This window comes from Ptychodera flava, chromosome 5 (assembly GCF_041260155.1).
Source record: "Ptychodera flava strain L36383 chromosome 5, AS_Pfla_20210202, whole genome shotgun sequence".
Taxonomy (NCBI): Eukaryota; Metazoa; Hemichordata; class Enteropneusta; family Ptychoderidae; genus Ptychodera; species Ptychodera flava.
In genome coordinates this window covers 9,370,338-9,397,765 of record NC_091932.1, presented here as the reverse complement: position 1 = coordinate 9,397,765, position 27,428 = coordinate 9,370,338, and the positions used below count along the sequence as shown (strand labels likewise).

The 27,428-nt window shown below is 36.4% G+C and overlaps 2 protein-coding genes and 1 long non-coding RNA gene across 3 annotated transcripts; all 3 read right to left on the bottom strand.

Moving 5' to 3' along the window:
- Nucleotides 1-716: 716 nt before the first annotated feature.
- On the bottom strand, nucleotides 717-14,217 carry LOC139132471 (uncharacterized). Its single transcript, XM_070698801.1, has 8 exons — nucleotides 14,094-14,217; nucleotides 10,897-11,043; nucleotides 8,488-8,673; nucleotides 7,373-7,708; nucleotides 5,143-5,475; nucleotides 4,373-4,627; nucleotides 2,225-2,321; nucleotides 717-1,883 (listed from the first exon to the last, which is right to left on the bottom strand). The coding sequence occupies exons 1-8, from the start codon at nucleotides 14,167-14,169 to the stop codon at nucleotides 1,181-1,183; spliced, it is 2,133 nt and encodes a 710-aa protein (XP_070554902.1). The 5' UTR covers nucleotides 14,170-14,217; the 3' UTR covers nucleotides 717-1,180.
- A 4,983-nt stretch (nucleotides 14,218-19,200) lies between these two features.
- On the bottom strand, nucleotides 19,201-24,564 carry LOC139132470 (uncharacterized). The gene is made up of 3 exons (XM_070698800.1): nucleotides 24,524-24,564; nucleotides 21,993-22,089; nucleotides 19,201-21,686 (listed from the first exon to the last, which is right to left on the bottom strand). Exons 2-3 carry the CDS (start codon nucleotides 22,085-22,087, stop codon nucleotides 20,981-20,983), a joined length of 801 nt encoding a protein of 266 aa, XP_070554901.1. The 5' UTR covers nucleotides 22,088-22,089; nucleotides 24,524-24,564; the 3' UTR covers nucleotides 19,201-20,980.
- Nucleotides 24,565-24,649: 85 nt separating this feature from the next.
- On the bottom strand, nucleotides 24,650-26,516 carry LOC139132469 (uncharacterized). The gene is made up of 3 exons (XR_011552314.1): nucleotides 26,267-26,516; nucleotides 25,275-25,606; nucleotides 24,650-24,775 (listed from the first exon to the last, which is right to left on the bottom strand). It is a non-coding gene; the product is annotated as an uncharacterized lncRNA (long non-coding RNA).
- Nucleotides 26,517-27,428: the final 912 nt, after the last annotated feature.

Here is a 27,428-nt window from a genome sequence, read left to right as displayed (position 1 = left end):
ACAAAAATATGAGTGGATGGTTACTTGAAAATCATCTGGAACATACAAAAATGACGAATACTTCAAGAGCTACTGATTTTGATTAACTTTCATATCTCCATGCCTAGATATTGTACAGTTCCTTAACACTTTGCCTTATCAAAAGTACCAGTAAAACTACTGACTTACTTTATGTCTGAATATTACAAAATATTTTACTCTTTCTATATACTCATGAATGACAACCTATATGCATGACAAAATTTGAAGAAATTCTTGGGAATCAAACCGCTGGCATATATCACCAATATTATCACAGAAGGACAAGAGACTTTCAAAGAGACTTAAATTCATCTCAAATGACAAAGTCTTTTAGGTCTTTACCTTTCGCTTTTATCAAGATGTACGTTACCGTACAGGTAGTAAGCACATCGAAACTAAAAGACTTAAACTTGTGATCAGCCTTTCACTAAGAAAACTTTAAATCGTCTCTTTAAAATCAAGAATGAAAATCAGGGGTCATCGTCAAACAAAACAAATTGCAAAATAATGTTGCTCATGTAAATACATTGAACGTTTGATTTCCTCATGAAGAACGGAAAGGTAAGAACTTCATTTACCTGACATGCTTCACAATGAGTCCAGAAGAAAGTATGTTTTTTTATTTGACTCGGAACATCGGTCACCGACATACTTCCTACATGTATATGTACTACCTTCATTTACATCGTTTTTTTAAACAATATTTTTATTAAGGTCATCAAAATAGTTTACCATCTCAATAGTGGGAGGGTACATGTACATGTCTATTACAATTACTACAATGCAATGATATCAATAAATGTCAGTCAAGAAGTCTCAGAGACGATGTGCATATACGATTTTCCAACTACATGTAATAAATTCACTGTATTGTGGTTCTAGGAATACGAGTTCTTAGAATACCGGTACGACCCCATTTCTTGTTTTTTAAAGTCAACTTGTTAATTTTGCTTGCTATAGCCTACAATATTCTAATTTGTATTTTACACAGAGAAAATTAGGTCAGACAACATCATCATGATCGAAATAATTTGTGAAGATAAATTGTTGATAAAGGCCGTAAACTAAGATGTCATTTTAATTGTGAGCTACCTTTTAATATACGCCTGTCTTTTTAAGTCATGTGATCATACTGGTTTTTAGTGCACAGCTCCAGACTTTACACCATATTACTTGCAGACTCATATACAATATTATCGACAAAACCTTCACGTTTTGATGGATTAGTGTCTGACATGGATTCATACAATACATTATCGACGTACCCTGTCTCATTGGTTCTTCCTTTCTTTTTTGATTTATCAACTTGTGCATACATTTGTTCAACATCTTTACTTTCTTCCAATCGTAACTGGCCTCTCTCAGGTGCAGCAAGGGCGTCTTCACTCTCCCAGTCATCCGCCGGAGCATCTTCCGTCTGCATATTGTCATACGTGCTTTGTCGACACGTCGGCCCAGCCTGGGATTCCTCCTCATTGTCACGGTCACACGTACTGTTCCCATTACTTCCTTCCTTGTGTATGACTACCTGGGCATAGGAGTCATCAAGCTTAGAAGGTGTCTTGCCAATCGAATGTGGACATACTGGCCCCTTATCACTGGCTGGACCAAGTAAGTCATAATCTGCTGACAGACCTTCAGTCTGTGTCTCGTCAATTCTGTGTCGGCCATCGCCGCTGATTGACTCGCCACTTTGCATGAATGATTGCGGTCTGTAAGACTCGTTGATAAATGCCGTATTTGCGTCCGATTCTCGCGCCTCAGGTGTTACATCTGGAATATCGCTGTCAGGAGAACCACCTTTTCGAATTAAATCTGGTATAGACGTCAGTTTGTGTTCTTCAGATTTCTGTTTCTTTGTTCTGGAATCATTCAAAGAAGTAGTTTGATTTGGCAATTCAGATCATGTTCGTGATAGAAAATGAATTATCCTGGATTGAAGTGTAAATATCACATAAACAGCGGTGTATTTTAAAAATTCTGAGCAGTTTACGTAAATATTAATGTTAACATGAAACGGTTGTGACCTGAAATTCAACTTGTCAAGCACAAAACAAAACTCTTCAACTATTGTAAATTGTAATTTTTATTGTCAACAAGGGTTTATCCTCTACGTTGACAGATATTCTGTTGCATTTTTCATGAATAATAACTGATATAAACATTGATAATAATCTCAAATAGATGACTGCAATCAATTTACCTTTGCTTCCTCCGCAGCAATACCACGATAACAACAATCAGAACGAGTGCCAGAAAAATGAACATCCCGCCACCGATACCAATGTACATGTACATATCTGAAACGATGCAATATGACCGTATCATGATGAGATCCGCTAGTATAGATTGCCGAACAAGAACTGCATGTCATGAATATAGTATTTAACGTAGCGTATTGGCTACATCGGTGATACGATTGAAGACCAAATACAATGGGTGAATCAAAATCCAGAAGTGGAAACGACTTGCAACTAGTTGAGTATCACTGTGACTAATCTGTACAACTTAAATTTCCATAAGGACGGAATCTTCAAGAAATTAATTACATTTGTTTGACATGTCGAAAAGTAAACGGAGCGAACTAGATTCATTGTTAGTTCTGTTCTCAAAAGTCTTTTGAATGGAAGTTTTCTTTTCTCGAATGAAGTTATTTTATAATAATCTTATGAAATTAAAAATAGAAACGCAGTTACATTTACTCTCTCAGCTGACTGAAATAAGACTGTAAAAGTAAGGTAAGAGTAAAAGTGTCATGATAATAAGTGATGATTGAGCAAGGCATCAAAGGAACTAGAAACACGCTGTTCACGAATAACCTGGTGCCTTTCAATTTGTTTTGAAACAAATATCAGCTTACACAGCAAGCTATGTATTTTATCTCTTTTGACATATTTTGCCTTAATACATGTATTAGTGTGTAAATCGTTTGTTTTATATCACCAACAGCCTTTGAACGTGTTGTACCGTAAGTCTGTGTGGCTGAATTAGCGCGATTGGCTTTCTGAAATTCACTTAAAGGGACAAAGTAGGCCATTTTTCATGATTTTGTTTTTACGAGAGATATTACTTATATTGTTTGACATATTGAAAGATACCGAATTAATAGGTGACCATGCATATATTGGATCCCGGTTCTAGACACGATACATGAAACCATCGCGAGAATGAATAAATGGTCATGACCATGCATTTATTCATTCTCGCGATGGTTTCATTGCATTTGTCTAAAACCGGGGTCGAATATATGCATGGTCACCCATTCATTCAGTACCTTTCAACATGTCAATATAAGTAGTATCTCTCTTTTCAAAACAAAATTCATGAAAAATGGCCGACTTTGTCCCTTTAACTTTCCCAACCGTTAAGCGAAGAAAGATTGAGTCAAATAGCATGATAAATATCTACCATGTGAAAATCGACCAAATAAAACGTTTTGTTTTTTTTTTATTTTAGGGCTTTCGTATTGTCCATTGATGAAGTCTTTGGTTCAGATCAGGGCCTTTTATTTCATGTTCAATTTTGTGAGTTCTGTTCCTTAGATATCTGATAAGTTTAACAATTTAATATTTTGAGCATAATGCAAAAACAACCTGGGACAGATACTTCTTACAAAGTGGTTGATAAGTTATCGTATTCCTTCAATATGGAATGTTCCATGGCATATAAGAGTCAAGCTAATAGTGATTTTGTCAGGAAGTCGTAAAAATGTTAACTTGACAAACGTACCCTGTCAGTTATTTTCAAAGATCGAGATCAAATGTGATTATCAGGTAATATTTTGAATCGGATATATGAACCCATATTTTTGTACTTTTCTCAATATGTAATGTCTGACTGTACCATAAATAACCGGGCCTGCAGCCTCCACTTACTGCAGATCGGTCGGGCTTCATACATTTATATTCGGATTTTATCCCATCCCATACATACCATTCTTACGTCTAGATTGAAAACGTTTCCTGTCGTGATCACTCACAAGGACAGAATAATGATACCGTTTATATTATTACTTTTTTATCTGAAACTTGTCCCAAATACTTGCATTTGTCTTCATCGGTTAGGAAATACACTGTTACGTAAAATATTTTCTACAAAGCAGAATAAACCATCAATTTATTGCCTTTATTAAATCAATTATATTGAACGGTGCTGAGTCAAGTCATATAAGCTATATTATTGTTTCCGGCACTTTAAACTTATTATTTCAGATACATTCAACATTTATTGTGCATGATGTGAACGCTACTGTACGATTATCATTTGTCATATAAACAAACAGTATCATTTACTTTAAGAAACGTCAACTCAACTGCACCCTAATGTTCACATAAATCTGTTCAGCATTTACCGTCGCTAGTGTTGCCCTGAGGCTGGATGCCTTCAGGCGATGTGCTTGCGCTGAGCGTTGACACATTCTTCATCCGTGACGTCATAGTGATGTTTTCTTTCAGCTCCGGGGAAGTCACTAACCTTGTCGGCGTTGAAGTCAGAGTTTTTTGTGTAGGTGTATTTTCATTTACAGTTGACCCTACACTTGATTTCGATGTTGCTGTAGATAACTGCGGAGATGTCCGTGCAGTTGATGACACGACGGGACTGATAGCTAAGGAATAAATAGAAAAATACATTCTACCAAGATTCTGTTATCGCGGCTAAAATTACAGTCTGCAATTGAGTACAGGTCAGCTATAGGACATACTCAGTATGTCTGAAAAATACTTTGCTGTTCATAACTGTGACTCCAAGATAAAATCAATAACCCTATACATTTCATTAGAAAATGAATGAGAAGGTACCTCGATGAATACTGAACTGCTCATAAACTGCTTTATTTCAGACCTGTAAATGTAATGGAAAATAAAAATTGCAAGGCAAATATGTTATTCACTCGGCAGGTATTGCCTTTTTTTAGTATCATACTACATAAACTATATTTTTACATGAAATGCGAATTTGCTACATACAAATTAAAAGAAGATCGACGAAATTACAGGGTGTGCAAAAAGACTTTCTCCGAAAGTGAATATTGCATGGCGAAAATCTTTTGTCAACTCTCCGCCTATCTACAGGTAGGATAGTAGTGACTATTGCTTGTAACATGGTTTCATGACATCATACCTTTATACTGTAAAACAAATCCAAGATCATTTCCTGCATCATCGGTGATCATCTCAATGCGAATAGTATTTGATGAACTGTATAGTGGCTGTGGTAGTGAATAACCAGTAAAAGTACTGATAGTAGAGCTATTGTCTTCTATCCCATCCTTCACAATCACCATGTCATTGTCTTGTAATCTCAGCATAAGAGTGGTTAGCTTTACTATGTGTCCAGGATCCACTGTTATCGTCCAATTACACGATTGTTCATTGGTATATTTACCGGGGAAATTTGGTGAATATATGTATCCACTGGAATCAATGTACTCGCAACCACAGACACCGAAAGACGCTAGTAAAGACAGACAATAAACGATAAATTTTATATTCATAACCGATTATCATTATCATTATCAGGGTGTCATTTCAAAAAATGTCTTATTTCCCATTAAAGGGAAACGATCGTCGGAACTGTGCCTCTGCGAGTTTCTTGTTTACAAACAGTGTATTTCGTGCGCGATATCTAAATGCATTTCATCATCATAGCTGCAACATTAGAAATTAGACTATGACAGGCATGTTTTAACTTTCATCAATCACCACCATACCTTGGATACAGTACTTAAATTGGTCGTATGGGTCCCGTACGACCTTTGAGGGCAATTCCGACGACTGTATCCCTTTAAGTGTAATAATAATATTTAAAAGCAGTGTTCACAGTTTACATCATCTTTAAAGTGGCACTCCCACTTGGTAACATTTTTAAAACACATTTTTTTAATGCCAACGGTCGATATTTGACGTGGCGACTGGGCATGGATCGCGAGACATGGATAAAAATATGTCCTCAAAAAAGTAAAAGTTTGAATTCCGGTGGCCCACCTAAATTCAGCTTCCGAACATCGAATGTTCGGCACTGGGGCAATTGTCAACTAAGCTATGGAGTACAAGTCTACACGCTGACGCTGCTGTACGCCACATTACCACTCGCTTCGGTGATCGGTCATGTCCCGTGGGAGGAAGTCGAGTCTTACTGACTCGGCAAAAAAACGAAAAACAAAGTTTGCTTATTCCACTAGAATTCCACCAGAATTCGCATAGGTGACCAGCACGGTTACGTTTGGTTGATACATAGCGGCCGACGCGTGGTATGCAGACGCATACCACCTGGCGACTGCTATGTATCGAACCACGCGTAACTGTGTGGCAGGCGACAAAATGTAGTCATCGGAGGCGGCTAATATTTTACACGTAGAAACTTATATCTATGTGGTATTGGTTAACAATCTAATACAACTGATTGAGAATAATGAAAACGACAAAAACTAAGAAGAAATTTTGAAAAAAAAAATACCTGAGGTAAAGGCATAATGATGTATGTAAAGTCGTCGCAGTGGGAGGTAAATTAATTGCGTCATTCGAACGTTTATGGACTCCCTAGAATATCGTCCAGCAGCACAACAATAAACCTTGGGGGATTTCGGGTCATAATCAGAAACTTCGGGATGTGAAAAATACGCTCGGGCAATTTTATCAATATCTCGCGATCCGTGCGCAATCGCCACGTCAAATATCGACCGTTGGCGTAAAAAAAATGTGTTTTAAAAATGTTACCAGGTGGGAGTGCCTCTTTAATATAATGGTTTGGACATAAATAACACATTGGCTAGAGAGGTAAACATGAACAACAAAGAAATAAATGTACTTGCTTAAAGTTCTTTTGTTATCGGGATAAATAATCCAATCTACAACAGGAAAACCATGATATCGATTTTACAACCGATTTTTATAGCAGATTTTTTTTGAAACTGACAATAGCAAAGTGACGTTCTTATCTCAGTTTGCAAATAGATCTACGAACAGTAACATAGCATCGGCACTTCAGTGATTATATGTCTGATTATATAAGCATGGCGTACTCGTGATGGTAGAGAAAGATGAAGCATTGAAGGCAGCCTCTTTTTAAAATGCAAGGTGAGCACAACAAGATCACCGAATAATTGATTGACAAGTTATATAATATAAAGTAGTGAAAAGTCTGGAAAAGTTTTCTTCGTTCTATTTTGTAACTGCCATTTCTCCTTTGTCATAATTGTATTTAAAGTAACAGCCACCACTTCATTAGAACGAATAAGGGCCCCGACTGTTCAATACATTCCTGCTTCTCCGTCAGTCTTAATGTGAACATTTTTAAAATATGAATCGAGTCATATCTACCACAAGCGTGTACAATGAATTTATAGACGTACTGTTATAAACATCGGATTGCCAATTTCCTCCACAGCCTTGCATGTATGGCGACGTTCCAGTATCACCAGAACACTGCTGTGTGTTGTATTTAACAGCCTGTGTGTCATTCAGTATTGGTAATCCTGGAATAGCCTCTCCATAACGCCAGTAATCAACAGAGTCATCGCTACAGTAACACTCATCGGCACTTGCCAGGACGGCTATAGTCTTTCCTCGATTCCGACATGCTCCGATGCATCCTTGTACTGTGACGTCACTTTGAGGTATTGGCCATGATGTAGTTCTACGAAATATTCTGTCATAACTTTCCTTGTATCGACCAAGAAATCCAGGATCTGAAAGTGAATTGATAACCAGTTCTTTGTTTCAAGGACAATGAGTTCTCGTAAGCTGAATAGGGTATTTAAACACGCGGATTACCAAAACACGCGTAGGACAGACGAAACGCATATCATTTGACTGGGGTAATGTTTCGGTTCTGTTTGTTCGATTATGGTGAGCTGAATTAAACCAACGTTTTTATATTTACGCTACGGAAACAGTATGTGTACGTGATCCTCAATAATTGTTCAGCTGTTGTTTGACAAATTAGTGTGTTTAGAATTCGTTAGCAGTGTAAATTTCCGATGACCTATTCCTTATTATGTTTTGGAGTCGTTCAAATTGCGATTACGTCGTCGAATGATTGCAATTTAAACTTACGTTATCGAATAGGGAGGGAAGTTTGCAGTGATTTATATTTGCCAATACCACCCTCTTCCTATACGTAACATCCCTTAAATTGAACCCGTCTGATGTGCAATTTTTGCAAACGCGCAAGGGAATGAAAAGATTGATATTATTTTTTTAAAATAACATTTAGATAATACGCTACCCATGAGATGGGCTTTGACAGAATATCGATGCCTTCCGAACTATCAAATTTAGACCCGTGTCTCTTTCATGAAATAAATGGCTGGAATCTGGAGCCAGTAATGACTTTTTGATAAAGGCGTCACTGATTATGAAAGGCAACCCATCGGGGTAAGCAATGGGGTATTGACCTTTGATATTTTCTGTTGATATATTGGAAAGCTCATAGTACAGCACAGTGATGGGGTCCTGTTTTACTTACAGTAACACGTGATTCCTACATGGTAAATGTCATTACACTGACAATCATGTCTGTTGTTGTCCCAATTTATGGTACAGTCTTCTAACGATTCTGACAAGGGATTACATCTGACGTCACAAACAGAAGACTGCAGATTACTTCTACCAAATTCACTGTTTGGCCATTCCCACATTACCGTGAAATAGCCTGTAGCGAGCATGGACAGAAATGTCAAATGTAATGTCAAATTGTAAATGCTATTTGGATATTTTATGCATATCGAAATAAAAAAGTGACACCCAGGAAAATATTCCTCAATTGGAAGTGATAGGCGGCCTTCAATAAGACCATAGTAGCTCATTCTTAAAATCAAATCAAATAAAACCAATCAAATTAATGACTGAATTGTCCATTAAATTCAAACATATTCAGAGTTATTTCATTTTTGCTACACATAGTCCCACGATACGAAGACGCCACTACAATTAAATGGTGATAAACGCAATATACAGATGTATAGTGACGTTAGATTGATTTTCAAAAACAGACTGACCTATAATTGAAAAAAACACAATGTTTAAAATAGAAACTAAGAATTTGATTTACAAGGGATCCCTTGAGTCGTCGACCTGACAGTAGCCTTTTGTTTGGAGAGGGTAATAGATGCGATAGATCCTTCCAAATATGAATGACATTTTTGTTTTAATGTCTGATGATAGGCCCTGGAGAGTTGTTTCTCCTTTAAGCCAGTAACCTTTCCTGTCATGCTGACCACTCGCGCCCTTTTTCATAGAGGTTCCCCTATTTTGATACTCAATTGAATGTCAAAACAGTGTCAATTAGCGAACGATGTCCCGATGTTTACTTGTCCTTAAAAGCTACCATTCAAACGATTAAACTTAAAGAGAACGAAATACTTTGTCTGTATTCTTCCTTTTAAAAAACGTCGTCTAAATTATATTCAAAACTTGGAATTTAGAATCTAGAATGGTTTCAAGATATTTAAAAGTACCGACTCTCTCTACTTCCCCTCGCTGTTTTTTGTGAGAGGTAGAAAATTACATAGTGTTTCTTGTCCCCGGCTCAATAATGCACATCGTCTTCGCTTTACCAAGCTTGTCTCAAACTATGATATTTACATATTTTCATAAAGAAAATATCGAGAATGTAAAAGTACATGCTCTAAGCGAGGAAGCATTACCATATCATTTTGTTAAAAATAAGAACAGCGTTGTTGAACACAAGTTCATTTGTGTACACGAAGAAAGGCACAGGGCAGTTTAATGAGAACACCCGTTGAATTCTTTGGCGAAAAAAAACCTTGCACCATAGACAAGGCTTACACGCTAATGCGAAGTAGCCGATAGCTCTGACGCTTCAATCGAGAATACTAGCATTAGCGTCCGTGCAGATCAAGAAACATTTCAACAGAATGTGTTGCTTGGTGGCATTATACCTATAGGAAGTGGAGAAATCGACGAGGAGAAGACGAATAATACGTCAGAGGAATTTTGTCGGCGTGAAACTAAGTAAACAGAGTGTCAGAGTTAGATATTCACATTCTGGTTCCATACGAAATACAGGATCCATACGATAGGCCTCAGATACGGATAGCGTTCCACAAATTATTCTTCATATTCATATATGCATTTAAAAAAGGACTGAAGTCAGGATTAGTGGTCGAAAATAGGCACTTTGTCTCTTGGAGACATGTATTATGGCCGATGATATCTAAAGACTTTGAATGGAATATGTATCTAAAAACAACTAGGAAAAGTGTGCGAGTATGTCTCCTAGCTCTATCGCTCACTCTCTCAGAATTATATGTTATCATGGTCCTCTGAGATAAACTCGGGTGAGAGCTCAGACAACTTTTGATTTGATCATTACTCTATGATCATATACCTTTAATATCCATAGGCAAGGTCAAATAAGCAGTCAAATTGGTCAATGCCATGGATCATTAAGAACTAAAAGTCAAATTCAGCACAAAGTTTGACAACAAATAATGACTATAGTAAGCCAAATTTTAATTATCTGTTGCAACGATCAATAATGATCATTAAGCGCCACTCTTCGGTTTTGCGTTTGGAGTTGACTGGTTTTGCGATTGGAATTGTGGGTTCGAACCCGGTTGAAAACTAGCCGTATATTCAACTTAAGACCATGCAAGCTAAATCTCAATGAACAACATTTGTATTTTACAAAGCAAAATTGTAAGAGCAAAAAAAGACATTTGTAATGAGTATTATCTTACGCCGGAGAAATATATTAAAAGGAAAAGTAAGATCTAGAAGCAAGAGCAAGAACATGTTGTCATCTATATGTAAGACTGTTTTCGAGAAAGTAAGAAATGTTAAGGAGAATTATGAATGATGTGTCTTTCTAATATTTCATAAATTAATCATTATATGTACGAATATAACTTACCTAGATGTTTACACACAGCCCTTGCTACAGTCTGATTCCATCCCGCTGCGCCAGTTCCACACATATATCTCCATGAGTTCTCGCCATCTCGTCTAATTTCAACTCTTCCTTCAAATGGCGTCTGACCATCTCTTAATCGGATTTCAACTGATAAGAAAATGAACAAAAATATAGAGCTGTGTGTACGCTGTAAAAAGTTGGCACAAATATGATGAAGGTGTGAGGTAATGTCTCAAGTCGACATAAAGAAGTCTTTGGAAAATAAAATGTGTGCACCGAGAAACATTTCAGATATTATATAAACGGTAAAGACACGCATACTTTACAAAATTACTTATTTACAATCAGCTTCAGATCTTGTCATCTGATTAGCTGGAGCCATGGTTAACATTCTCAACAAGGATACCTGCGCAATACTTGGAAGCCTTTGAAATGTTAAAATGAGAGCTAAACACGCCATTCTGTCGGACAGGTCAATATAACTTCAGGTTAATTTGATTATTAAATTTAGTCTGGTGATATTCGATGAGCTCACCGAATAGTTGCTTGTACAACGGCGACAGCAATCGAACAACATCAACTACTGTTTTTTTTAAATTTCTTAACATGTTGAGAGTTTTACAAATAAATTCATTAAATTCGAGTGAGTTTTATCTATCTGTTGCGTTACTGTATTGTATGTGTACGCGCGCGTGACTCGTCCTCGTGACACGTATTATGCTGAGGCTTCGTAACGGGCATGCCTATACTCCTCGTCAGATCTTCACATCCGAAATGACAACATTGGCAACTTGTATCTAAATCAATCATATCATAATGAGGTTATCAACGGTACACTCCGATATTTTGATTTGGATGTAAGACCTCTGGGATGAAAATTAGCATATGGGGAATAATCATCGAGAGAAACGAGTTTTACTATATCAAAGCTTCATTTTAATTAAGATGTTGTTATATTGTGCATAAAACACCTCCTCCTTGCTATATCACAATGTCGATTGCACTGTCGAATATCTGATAAATCCGATTCTCGATTTCAAAATCAGATAGAAATCCCAAAACAGTGTACCTCATCCATAATCGTACGATCACCAGTGTACGCACTCGTGCTACCCTCTGGAATATCACAAGCTTTTTGATACCATGGACTAAGCTAATAATACAATAATGCTCTATATTTATAAGTTATGTACCGTTAGTCATAAAAGTTAAATTTTATTTAGTTCAACTTGTCTTCCTTAAGAAAAAACGCGATTCGAACTCATTTTGGATAATTGGATGATGAAATAATTTCGGTTTCATCTGCAAATGTAAGCTAATCTGCTTTTCCTTTTAAGTTACACACTTGTTTTTATGAGTAGTTTGTAATGTTGTATTCAGCTACAGGACACGTAACACTTTGAGAACTTTGAAAAATGTGAAGATCCAATTATCCAAATTAGTTCCAATCGTGTCGAAGACTCCTCACACATCTTTCTCCTTCTCCTAGCTTACAGAGAGTCGACTTTCGAGACAACTACGCTTCACGTGATTGTCAAAATATTGTCTCACAGTTTGCAATTTCAATATTTTCATACGGCTTTGGTCGTTACAAAGTTTATAATGTTAGATTCTGCTGTAGTATTAAGTGTAAATTGCGTCTTTTTTTAAAAAAATCTCTCCGCCTTCACTATTTCCACCGAGACAATAAGTAGCTGGAATGCAGCGTATTGTACTTTTCAACGCTATTCCTTCAATGTTTTTACGGATCAAAACAATCGCAGTCCCTCCAGGACTATGACATTAGTGCAAAAGGGAAGCGAAATATGATTACACTTGTAGCGAATACGCTAAAAGTGGCGGACTGTAACTTATAGTAGGTAAAATTTTACCTGATAGGCTGTTTACCTGTACCTGTGATAAACGATGGATACAATACAGACCTCGTGGCATGAAAGGCAGTGTGTACCTTGGGAAATTAGGTTAAAAGTTACCTTCTAAAGGGTCGAAAAGTAGTGTTGGGGTTAAAGTAAAAGTTAAGGTGCTCTCAGTTGTGACCGAGTTTTAGTCTGATTATTTTCCATTAACAGATTGTGAACTATCATTTACATACATTTTTACCTATTCACCTTTTACTTTCTATTGTTTATTCAATCAGATATCCTTGGTGAATTACGCTCCTTATAATATGCCTTGTCAAAGTGCCCTATTCGTTTGTGAAGTAAGGTGAGGATTGATTTCGAGCTTTAGATTGACGCAAACAAGGCTTACCAACCTGACAGAGCTCACAGGGAGTTTTTAGACGACAAATTACCGGATGCAATCAATTCTATGAAACGTCATACTAGCGTGTTACTTGCAGATACTATTTTCTCTTGAGAAAGGTCACAGTAAAGATACGATGTTTTTGCTTAAACTACATGTATTATTTAGTTGTTGTTCGCTCATTTACATTTTGTGCTGCGTTGAGTTGTTAATAAATAGGGGCAACACTGTACAAATGGTATTCCAATAAGTAATGACATCAAAGTTGTATGTGTACCTATAAATGGTGTCAAAGGTCACATTCTAAAAGGGGCAATAAATTATTTTCGGTTAGAGTTAGGAACTTAGTAAACTTTAACTCAAATTTTTATCAACAAAAATAAATGGCTAATGTAACTTTAAATTTGCAAAAGGCTTTGGCCGTTATGTTGACACGGCATTTACATGTACAATTTTTCAAAGCAGAAAGTAAAATATCAGAACTGGTTAACTTTGTGAAATGAATGCCACCATCTTTCATATGATCTTATTCAGCTTTCGTTTGCAAAGTTATTCATGTCTTTTTCCTGGTTGTAGGATGTTTACAATACGTTGTTCAAATTCCCAGAAAGACGGAAACATATGTGTTTCCGTTACATGATTCATGATGAATTATTCGTTTTCAGACATGGAAGTGTCATTTCCACTATTCAACAAATCGGGGAATTAATTTGCAAAAAAACCCCCGAGCATTTTGTAATTTTGAATCATTGCCGACAGTACCAGATGCGTTTTTTTATAATAATAACAGTGTTAACTTGAAATTAAAATCGACATCACTGAATATGTAAGTTTCTGTAGTACGAGTGAAAGTTCACTGTCTTTTGTATTTCCTCACACAAGTCAAGCTTCACTGCTCATATTTCCTAACACACGTCAAGCGTTACTGACTATAACGCAGGGTCGTTACTCACCTTGGTAACTCTGTCGAACAGACAAATCAATTACAAGTAACACCAATGCAAGGGAGAAGAACAAATAGCAGTCCATTCCTTCCGATATATTAGAGTTCTTCTTTATGGCGACACTGAGGACCTTTCTTTTCCCTTGAAATGCAGTCACGATTGCAATAATTTATTACATTTCTCTGTTCAGAGGTCATGTTGGCATTCATATGTAAATGAGATGACCTAAACAAGGCGGTATTAAGAATTAAAAGAACACTGTATCGAAGCGTGATACTGATTGAAATTCGTTTAATTATTTTCCGAGCTGGAGCTGGCGCCCTGGACAAATATTCGTATTTGGTTCCATTCTTGATAAATTCCCTACATATCGAAATAATTCGGTGTTCGGATACGGTGTACAAAGAAGCCTGGGGCAAACTATTACTTTGTTGAAAATACTAAAGTATCTTTATCTGTTTCCTCAATTTATTAGTCTTAATATTTTTTCACAGTCCATTGTCTGCATTCCACTACCCCAATGACAGTAAATTGTTGCTGTCATTTCTCATACCCACATATGACAGCAAGGGTTGGTTCTCACAAGCACAAAAAACTGTGGTCAATGATAACAGTGTCCGATTTTGACATAAGGTACGCTCCCCTTCTGCATACTAATAAAATTCAATCACTGAAATACAACCCTTTGATATTTTGACAACCTTAGACCTGCTCCATTCAGTTAAATTAACATACATATCTAGTAGATGAAGCCAATCTTTGTTCAGAAACTGCAAAAATCTGTGGTGAAATCTATGTCAACCTGCCTTGCACATTACTTTTCCTGGGTTGCTTACAGCTCTTATTTGGATTTTAAAAGGGTGATATTATCCTAAAGTGGGGCCATACCAGTCTGTTAAAGAGGTTGTAGAGGATGGCCATAGTTTCCAACTTCAATTATTTGATGTCTACGTAGATTTGCACATGTTCTAAGTACTTTAAGAACAGTTACGTGGAGAACTATTATGAAAACATAGGATAGGAGGGAAACGCGAATAATTAATGCTTTGCGTGGTGGGAAAAAATTTGTCAATGAACGCTTCACGACTGTTTTTTAGTCCTCATAACACGGGAGACAGATTTGCTGTGACTCGTTTCCATCTGACAACCATATGTTTTTCTAAATTAGTTCTCGAGGGAGCCTTACAGAGCAATCATTTTCATACATTTTTAATGCAATGTTGGTCTTGTAGAAGTGTTGTAAGGTAATTGTGTTCTCGGATTTACACCATGCCTGATAGCCTATACCTGAGGTGAACTTTGTGAGCAGTTGTGGGAAACCATTACGTAAAGTTTAGATCAGCCAAAAGTGAATTGAAAGTTATTCATGAAGTTTTTTTTATTTTTGTTTTACTTTTATTCAGCATCGAGAAGAGATATTTCTGAGGTTACATATACACGTATGTTTACTGGGTGTTGTTACGCCACGAGATGTATGCGCACCCTCCCAAAGAATCACCAAACAATCATGTACTCATGTACCTCCCTCCCTCCGAGCGTAACTTTGCGCTCACATGAGACTAATACAGCACTCAATCAATTGCACTGGCGAAGATGTCTGTGTTATGTCCATTGTAGGCCGTCGCCCGCTGCATGTACTTCACCTGGCACACCAATCTTTGAACACGAAAATAATACTAGTATCTCTGTACATTCGTGTTTGGTATTGAGGCCAGGCGTCCCATGTGAACGTGCCCTGATCCTTGAGGATTGCACACAATACGTGGTAGTGTGACGCTATCAAGTGTACGCGCATTGTCACAAGCTTTATTGACCAAAGATGATATATGGTGTTTGGGTAATTTGTGGCTTGCATTTAAACAGTCGATAAAATTGCATAGTATTACATAACTTAAAAATGATTTTGACTTTCAATGGAATATATCAAATTTTGGCGACACTGACATTTGGCGGAATCGTGGCTACCACAGAATCAGTACAAACGGAGAACATAGAGGCTCTATCTTAGGATATTTTCCATCGTTTTGTCTGATTTCCAGTGACGTTTTGGTAGTTATGCTATACATATATGTACAGTACGGGTAATAATAAACCCGGTCATCGGGGAAATCGAGCATAAAAAGTCTTCCATGATATAATGAGTGCACTCTACGACACATAAGTAGACCACATGCAAACACCATTGCAATGAACGGTGTTTCTCGACAGGTTCTGGTAGTAATACTCGCAACCCTTTAATCTACTCGTTAGGTTTTTAGCAAATATGTGCTGACAATTAAATGCGGTGGCCATGGCCAAATACTGAACGTTAAATTCAGACGTTACCTTCACGCTTCGGGTATTAGGTTTGTTCCCGCAGCTTTATAATGAATGTATTTCCGCTCACGATAAAAATATGATTTTTTGTTTACAATGTGAATTGCAGATGATAGTCTAAATATAACTTCCTAGCGATAAGTGGACATCAATGTGGACATTTCATGTATGATATAAACATACTTGCCTGACTGACTTCAATTTCAACAAATCTTACATACTGCACACTACTGTTTGTATTATTAATATTTACTGATTATTTGCAAGTAAAGAAATGGACTAACAGACATGTTGTCAACAACAACTTACAACACATATGCAGGCCACATTTACAAATTGAACATCAAGTATTTCCACATAACTATTTGGAATACTATATCAAAACGCCAGAACAAAGATTACCTAAAACACATTAAACGTTGCAGCAGATAATAGCGTTCTGAACAGTCCCTTTCTTCTTCAACTTTTCATAATTACTTCGTGATATTTCGTCTAATCTAAGCGAAGTGTACGCTGATTCTTCTTGGCCAAAAGTCTCTTGTACTTCAAACTCTCCAGGGTTCAATATTGTTTCCGGAGTACGCTTCCTTTGAACAAACAAGATAAAATTAGAGAAATTCCTGATGGACCTTTAGCAATGTCATATCGCACATCTTACAAATGTATAATTACCTAAGTATGTTTCTTTATTCCAAACATTCTGTTATTAATAAGCTCATTGGTTTCCATTGCTATCAACTGTCATAAGACGAACACTGGTTTTGAGTTTCTGACGCGTTCTGAATAATTTCCTTACCATAAATTTAAACCTCGACTTGCTTGTAAACTTTAATTATTGGCTTTTACCTTCTTATTCGCCAGATGATAATTACCAGGATGATGACAACACCTGTCAAAATAACCAATATGGTGACGCCGACAGACAAAATAGTATACCTGTGTAAAAATAAGAAATATTATTGAATACAATGACGGAAGATGTACTTTTATTCTGTAAGTTCCAATGTTCTAAATCTTATCGGGATTTGGCTTTGGGCCAGACGGCGTTTTCTGTGTAACATTTTCTTATTTGTTTCCCAAGATGGTATCCAAACACCTAGTGTACAACTTGCACGCAATGCATATATTATATGAAATGTCCATTTTATTGTCAACAACTGTAATCCAAAGTGGAATTGATTTTCAAAGAATACACATTGTACACCGCATATTGAGTTATAGTTAGCAAAGCTATTATAGTATTAAATATACTTTGGAGAGAAGCATTTGTTTCGGAAAGCAAACATGGTGAAGTATTATGACAGGTGCTGTTATTTTACCAACTGCTTTAGCGAATTCAAAGGGTAGTATGCTAGCTTCATTCATTATGTTTTTCTCTATAGTACAGCACTTCGCGAGGTGCCCTATGTTCATTCTTGATTAAGTAAAAGTATGGTTCAAAGTTTCATCGAGGAAAGTTAGATAAAAGTTTAAGTCTTTTCGTTTCGAGGCGCATACTACTTAATGTTGAATAAATATTGGTTATATACTGGAGATAACAAACATTCCTTGCAACGCTTTTCAACTCACTATGGGGAAACAGTTATTGATGACATTGATTAGGTTTTGATTCACAGGAATAAAGTTGTTTTCTGTTGATGTTAACGATATTTTTGTACTATTTTCTTTGTTTACCTCAATGATGCATTGGTCACTATAGTTTGAATCCAACTACACTGTTTTTCATCAAAGAGTTTGGACTGCACGGAAACATGGTGTGAATGGTTGATTATTTTGTAACGGGACACTAGTTTAGAAAGTGATTACCATGCAGAAAATGAGAAAAAAAAACTGTCAACAGAAACCACTTACAGTCTCAGAATATTAATGTTGTTGCTGATGATGATTATGACTTTTGTTGTTGTTGTTGTTGATGTACATGTTGTTATTGCTGATGTTGATGTTGATGTTGATGTTTTTGTTGTTGTTGTTGTTGTTGTTGTTGTTGTTTGTTGTTTTTTGGCCATGGCAACTTAAGCTAGGGGCGTAACATTAAGGCTTCCTCGTTTTACTTACTTAATGTTCTGGTCTGTCTACTAGTGTCCTGACAAATTTATACAACTCTCTGAAAAAACGTGCTGTGATCTAAGTGGTTTTGTATTCCCGTAATCGGTATTCAATGTGTTAATGCTAAATTAGAAACAATCTTCATACACTTCATTTCAACTGAATAAAATTGCTCAAACTACAAATGAATCATTGAATTCTACCAAAGAGAATCCCATTACTGAAAGCACTGAGCAATACAGTCGACCAAGACAAAGCCTCTTTCAATCTTTCCATACAGAGAAAAAATGTCCTTTAAATAAAGCAATGTAATGATTGCTTGATGAAGGATTAGAGATCTAAAATACAATGTTTACGTTACGGAGATAAGATGATGATTGGGATATGGTTTTTGTTAAAATAAAAACAATGCGAACACACTGGGTCGGCATTCGACCGGGCTAGTTTATGTCGAGTCTCAATGGCTTGTTTACAGCCAACGCAAATTTTAGATCTGGCCGATTTTGTGTGCTAACGCGTTAGGACGGCAAAAGACCCAGTTGACGCCAAATAGATTGATACGGTTACCAATGTGGCAACAAATTGTAACCGTTTTGAATCAAAGAGGTCTAGTATCTGCATTTGAATTGAAAATCAATCATACATAACATCATGTAAGTGGAAGTCATATTGACCTTCTTAATGTTTCCAATGTTAATTGAGGTACAATATCACAGGTATATGAGTTTTTTTATTTTATTCAAATATTCTCGCCTCTAGATATAATATTCTGTAAGAGATATTTTCGATGAATCTCAGTACAATCATGTTCTGCTAAAGGCAAAGTACGCGAAATTACTTAAAAATGAATTACTATCACAGCATTTCGAAGACCGTCCCCAAGCTTGTAGGGTACGATGACACTTTAAGGCAGTCAACGGTGTCGTTTCCTCGGAAAACTCCCATACACTCAATTAGTGCAACATCCATGGCACCCATGTATGGCAAATTTTAAAAGACTGATGCTTGATTTCATGACAAAATTTGTGGTCTAATTCTTACATTTTTGTAAAGTAAACGTCTGTATAAAAATACTCCGAGTTGCTTTTTTCTTCACATTCATAATCAGTAAAGTTAGCATAACAGTGCAAAATCTAACAGCATTAAATAAATTCATGACTTCATGAAAACATTTTTGACAGAATACAATAACCTATAATAAAAATTTATGTACAATTCAAAACAATGAATCTGGTGGTTCTATTTTATTTACATGAAATTTAATGTAAATGTATCTTGCTGTTTATCAGATAAAATTTTCAGACTACAATTCTTAATAATTAACAAGAGACGATTAATATTGCAGAGCAATTCAGCTGCCGGAATATTTTGAATGACATTTAGTTAAAAATACTGTCATCATTGGAAATCTTAAATCTTTGTTTAATGAAAATAAAACTAATATTTAAAATGATACCTAAACTTTGTTACATGAAAATACATCGTCTCTTTTAAACTGTTTAGAATTCAGTGTAAATGGCCGATTTATTTGCATACTGTCCTAAAGTAATGAAAAACCACCTTCGAAAACAATATTATTTTACCGGCTCACAGAAATCTATACACCTCATGAGTAATTTGTTAAGAAAGGGTAAAATGTATCTAGATTACAAGCGGAACGTTTTAACACAGAACAATAAAAAATATGAGTGCATGGATTGTAACTGGAAAATCGTCTGGAACATATACAAACAAATACCTCAAAATCTACAGAACAGTTTCTTATCTGAATGGCTAGTCACTGTATAAATTGTGCATTATCAAAAGAACTGGTAACATATTTACTTATTTGATGTGTCTGAATATCACAAAATATTTAACTCAGCATATTTACTCGTAAATAACAACTCACATTGCAGGACGAAGATTAAAAGAAATATTTGTTAATCGAACCACAGACTAATATTCCAATATTACCACGGATGGACAAGAGACTTTAAAAGACAGACAAGCAAAACTTGAATTCATCTCTAATGACGAATAATTTTAAGATGTCAGTTGCCCTCAGGGCAGTACGCACATCGAAAGTGAAATACTTAAAATTTTGTTACAACTATCCTTAAGGAAAACTTAAATGTTCTATTTAAAATCAAGAATAAAAATCAAGGAACACCATTCAACCTTTGAAGCAAGAGAAACAAATTACCAAATATTTAACAGCCTTAAAATTTAAAACGAAGGCTGTTCATGTGACTACACTAAATGGTGGGTTTTCTCACAAAGAACAGTATGTAAAGAACTTCAATTAACCAACATGTTTCAAAATGAGTACATGCTAGCAATAGATCAGAGTCATTAAATTATTGAGATTCACAAAATCGGTCACCCGAGGTGCATACATGTTCTAATCCCTTCATTTACATTTTACAGTATTTAGTCGGAGAGATCGAGATTACCGTTTATAAAGAGCTGAACTAACTCATAATTTTTATTGTAAGCAATCTTACGTAATAATCAAATGTAACCTGATCATGCTGCTTTCACAACTCAAATCTTTACACCCTATTACTCGCGGACTCATATATGATATTATCGACAAAACCTTCACGTTGTGACGGTTCAATGTCTGACATGGATTCGTACAACACACTATCGACGAACCCTGTCTCATTGGTTCTTCCTTTCTTTTTTGATTTATCAACTTGTGCATACATTTGTCCAACGTCATCACTGTCTTCCAATCGTAACTGGCTCCTCTCAGGTACAGCCGGGACGTCTTCACTCTCTCTATCATCGACTGGGGCATCTTCTGTCGTCTGCATATCTTCATTCGTGTTTTGTCTGTCCGTTAGTCCAGCCTGGGATTCAGTTTCACTTTCCCACTCATATGTACTATTTATGTTACCTCTTTTCTTGTGTATGTCTACCTGAGAATAGGAGTCATCAAGCTGAGAAGGCGTCTTGTCAATCGACTGTGGGTGCACGGGTTCCTTGTCATTGACTGGACCAAGTAACTCATAATCTGCTGTGAGACCCCCAGTCAGTGTCTCGTCTATTCTGTGACGGTCATCTTCGCCGATTGACTCGCGATTTGGCGCAACGGATTCTGGTCTGTAAGATCTGTTTATAAATGCCGTATGTGCGTCCGATTCGCGCGACGTGGGTGTTACGTCTGGATTAACGCTTTCAGGGGAATCACTTTTTCGAATTAAGTCCGGTATATGTGTCAGCCTGTTTTCTTCAGATTTCTGTTTCTTCGTTCTGAAATTAGACAAAGAAGTGTTCAAATCATGAATAATCCTAGACTGACGTGTATAACACAAGGAAATACACACAACTATTTTCCAAATTCTGAATAGTGTACATAACCATAAATGATAATATAAAACAGTTATGAGCTAAAATTTCCAAGCACAAAGAAACACTGCGACAAGTGTAAACTGTAATTTTTATTGCTAGTATGCGCTTAACCTCATCTATTGCAGATGATAGGTTGCCCTTTTTTATTAATAGAAACTGATATAAACATTGATAATAACATCAATCGATGGCAGAAATAAATCTTACCCCTGTTTTCTCCTCAGGAATACGACGATTACAACCACCAGAAAGAGTGCCAACAAAATGATCATCGCGCCACCTATACCAATGAACATATACATATCTGAAACGATGCAATATGGCCGTATTATGATGAGATAAGCTGTATTAAATGCTGGTTGTTGGAACAACAACTACCTGTGCCTATACATGAATGTAGAATTTAACGTAGCGTACCGAATACATCGGTGACACGATTAAAGCCGAAATAAAATGGATGCATCAAAAACTTTAAAGTGAGAAAATATAGTAAGTTTATCTACCTTTTCCTATACGAGTGTATATACAATGGTAACCACTTACAACGTTTGAGCGTCACCAAGAGTTACCGAAGAATCTTAAAGAAAATTAAAATCTTGCATATATTGGCTTAGAAGTCGTTGTCAGTTAGAGTAAACGGCGGGGACAAGATTCCCTGTTAGTATTTTATGAAACAGTCTTTTAAATCGATGTATTCTCTGCTTGTGTGTAGTCATAATCTCTTGAAAAGCAGAAAGGAAGGCTGTTATGTCATCAGTTAACTGATGAATAACCTAAGCTTTATCATGGCCCATGATTTAGGTAGTCACCAAGCAGACTTGAATCACGTTGTTCGGGATGACCTGTGCCTTTTTATTTAAGAAATATAAGCTTACGCTGCAGGCTGTCGACTTCACGTTAATTTTTAGAAAATGGAGATTGACTTAGTCATATGACAAAACATTTGTGTGATTTAAGGTAGCTATATACCTTTTAGACACTTTCAGATTTTTTTTTTTTTCTCAATTGAACACGTCCCAAACCCCAATAAAGTATACATTTTCTGAAAGCCCTGATATAGAGCTATCCGACCAAGCACGGTACACGGTCATTATTTGCATAAGAGTCACGTGACAAGCGTTTTACTAAAAACGGGTTTTTCCCGCCTTATGCAAAGACGCTGCAAGATTTCCTGTTGGAATTTCTTCATTGACAAGCCTTGACAATATCCTTCAAAACCGTGTCTGGGATTTTTTTATATGCCTTTGTTTTCTTTAAATGCGCTCTTAAAGGTGTTAGATGAAGGTGCTTTTCAAGGAATTTTAATTATCACGCCATATAATTTGAATGGAGCCTCCGGGAAAAAATCGCAGACACGGTTTTGAAGGATATTGTCAAGGCTTGTCAATGATGAAATTTCAACCGGAAATCTTGCAGCGTGTTTGCGTAAGGCGGGAAAAACCTGTTTTTGGAAGTTCAGCAAAACGCTTGTCACGTGACTCTTATGAAAATAATGACCGTGTACTGTGCTCGGTCGGATAGCTCTATATCAGGGCTTTTAGAAAATGTATACTTTATTTGGGTTTGGGACGTGTTTAATCGAGAAAAAAATAAAAATCTGAAAGTGGCTAAAAGGTATTTAGCTACCTTAATCTCTTTCTGCTCTCACACTAGTTGTAAATCGTTGTTTATACATGTACATCCATTGCCTGTAAAATTGTGATACCATAGGGTTGTGGCTGAACTAGCAAGATTGGCTTCCTGAATTTCACTTAACTTCCTTAACGATTAGGCCTAATCGAAGAAAATTGGGTCTAATAGTATAATAAATATCTACCACGCACGTGGGAATCTTTCAATCACAACGCTTAATTCTAGGGCCCTTCGAATTGTCCATTGACAAAGTCGCAGGTTCTAGGGCTTTGATTCTGTTAGTTCTGTTCTCTAAAGATATGTTACATTTACATATTCAAAACATGACCTCAATGCACGAACAAATTTGGACAGAGACTTTGTTAAAAATATGTTAAATCAGTTGTTGTGTTCCTTGAATATTGGATATTATATTGCATATAAGAGTCAAGCGAATGGGGATTGTGACAAAAAGTCGTGAAAATGTCGACTTTACAAACGTATCGTTGTAGTTAAAAACCAAAATCTAATGTGACTATCAGGTAAATCTTTTAGTCGAATAAACCAATAATAACGTTCTGCTTTTAATGTGTAAAGTCTGACTCTACCATAAAGTGACAAGGCCTGCAGCCTTGACATATTACATTTCGGTCGGACTTTATAATCATTCGGACTTTATCCCATTCATAACATATCATGTCTTGCGTGTAAAGTGAAGATAATTCGTGTCATCATCACACACAGTAAGGACAGAAGAATGATGGTGTTTACACCACTGCCATTTTTTCCCTGAAACCTGTCCCAACTATACTTGTACTTGTCTTCTCCAATCAGAAAATTGACTGTTACTTTAAGAATTTTCTACAAATCAGAATAAACAATAAGTCAATAATGATATGGAATGGTACGGATTACAATGTTTATCACGTAATCTAAAATATTGTCTCCTGCACTTTATTGTTAACTTGATAGTTCACAGTAACCACGTTCAACATTTATTTCCAGGTAAACGCTACTGCATGATTATCATTTCTCACAAATTGATGTTAACAAACAATATCGGTAACTTATTTCTAAAAACGTGAACTCAACCGCAACCAATTTCCAATCAAATCTAAAGCATTTACCGTCGCTAGTGTTGCCCTGGGGTAGGATGCCTTCAGATAACGTACTTGCGAAGTGCGTTGGCACAATCTTCATAGTTGACCGTGACGTCGTGATGCCGTATTCCGTTTCCACGGAAATAGCCGACTTTGCCTGCGTTGAAGTCACAGTCATCTGTGTAGGTGTATTTTCGTTTACAGTTGACCATACACTTGACCTCGATGATGATGTAGATAATTGTAGGGTAGATGTCTGCGCGGTTGATGACACCGAGGCTAGGGAATAAATATATAAATACATTTTACCAAGATTCCGTTATCGCGGTAAAATTACAATCTACAATTTAGTATAGCTCAAGTTAATTAGCAAAGATATCGGACATACTCAGTGACACTCAAAAATACTTTACAGTTTAAACTGTGACTCCAAGGTGAAAGCGATAAAATACATATTTTAAAAAAACAAATTAGAGGGTAACTCAGTGAGTACAGAACTACTTGTAAACTGTTCTATTGCGGACTTGTAAATGTAAGGAAAGATAGAAATTAGAGTTAAATATATATTCACTTTGTAGGTGTTGCATTACCTTAGCATTCATAGTACATACAATATATTTTCACCTGAAATGCGAAATTACAAGGCGAGCAGAAATTACTGTTTCCAAAACTGAACTCCGCATGGCGCTATATAACATTTTGCCAATTCCTGCACCTTCTATATCCACAAAGGCACCATAGGATGACTTTCATCATTACTTCGTTCCATCAAACATACCTTCATACTGTGAAACAAATCCAAGATCATTGTCCTCATCGTCGGTCATCATCTCAATACGAAGAGTATTGATGAACTGTATAATGGCTGTGGTAGTAAATAACCAGTAAAAGTACTGATAGTAGAGCTATGGTCTTCTATCCCATCCTTCACAATCACCATGTCATTGTCTTGTAATCTCAGCATAAGAGTGGTTAGCTTTACTATGTATCCAGGATCCACTGTTATTGTCCAAGTACACGATTGTTCGTTGATATAGTTACCGGGGAAATTTGGTGAATATATGTATCCACTGGAATCAGTGTAGTCACCGCCACAGGCACCGAAAGACGCTGTGAAAGACAGACAGCAAACGTTATCATACCCGATTACCAATTTCCATAAAAATCATTCAAACCACTGTTTAACCATACTACATAGTCTATGTAATGGTGAGGCATCAATAACATGAAAAGAGAGATAAACATGAACTAGAAAACTCTTAATGCACTCTCTTTCAAGTGTTTTGTTGGCAGGGTATTAAAATCCAATGTACAACTAGAAAACCATGACATCGTTTCAAGAACCAAATCTGTAAAGGAGACGCATTTTGGAAACAGGCGAGTATTTATAATAAATCATTTTCTTATCTTACTGAGTATATCTACACCACTACAACAACACCTCATAGGCACTTCATAGATTTGTATCCTTTTCTACCATCAACGAGGCATACACGTGGTGATAGAGAAAGGCCAGACAGTTACGCCTGCCTCTTTGTAAAATAATATAAGCATAATAAGAATGCAAAATACTTGTGACAATTTGCATTTGAATAGAGTAGTGAATAATCAAGTAATGTCTCCTTTGTTGTATTAAGGCATCTGGCATAATTATTTTGTCCGTACCATGGACTTTTTTCCTTCGAGTAAGTCACTTTACAAGTAAGTCACTTAACAAGAATGTTCACAACACTATCTACAATAGGCGTGACAATAAAGTTATTGACGTACTGTTATAAACATCGAATTGCCAATCTCCTCCACAGCCTTGTATGTATGGCGATGTCCATTATCACCAGGACACTGCTGTGTGTTGTATTGCACATCTGTGCGTCAGGCAGTACAATTGGTAATCCTGGAATAGCCTCTTCATAACGCCAGTAATCAACAGAGTCATCGCCACAGAAACACTGGTCTGCACTTTGGAGGACGGCTACTGTCTTTCCTCTATCCCGACATGCTCCGATGCATCCTTGTATTGTTACAAACATTTTTAGGAATTAGCCGTGGCGTAGTCACAGGAAATATTCTGCTATAATTTTCCTTGTATCGACCAAGAAATCCAGGATCTGAATAAAAATTGACAATAAGTTGTTGATTTCATGGATGATGAGTTCTCTTATGCTTCATACAAAATTAACACAAGTTCTCTTATGCTTCACACAAAATTAACACAGGATTATTAAGACAAACACACGACTGAAGAAAAGCATATCGTTTTTGTGGGGAATGTTAAGGTTCTGTTTGTTAGATTATCGTTTGCAAAACTTCACGAACTGTGTCACTTTTACACTAGGGAAACAGTGTATGGTCGTGATATTCATTAAGTTCTCAGTTTTTGTTTTGACAGATACGTTTATCAAGGATGTATCAGCACTCAGCAGTGTAAATTTCCAACGACCTATTTTTATCGTGTTTTGGAGTAGTTCAAACTGCGATTTTGTCATCGGATTATATATTAAACTTTAACTTTCATTCAGAAAAGGGAGGGGTGTTGCGGTGACTTATCTTTGTCATACCCGTCTCCCTATAGATAATCATGGACCTTCACATAAATTGAAAATTAGTGGTGGGTAACTTATGCGCTTTACTTAACAAACTGCGTAAAGGATGACATATTCGATCATAGACGTTGAGGTAATACAGTAACTCTACTCATAGCTGCAATCTTGAGCGAGTAATAAGTGTTTGATAAAGTCGTCATCGACTATGAAACTTATGATGGTAGCCCGTCGGGGTAAATACGAAGTCATCACTTTTGATGTAAAATGTTAAACTATCTTAAGAGTTTCTTGTACAGAAATATAATGTTACCCTGTTTGTACTTACAGTAACACGTGATTCCAACATGGTAATTGTCATTACACTGACAATCATGTCCGTTGTTGTCCCA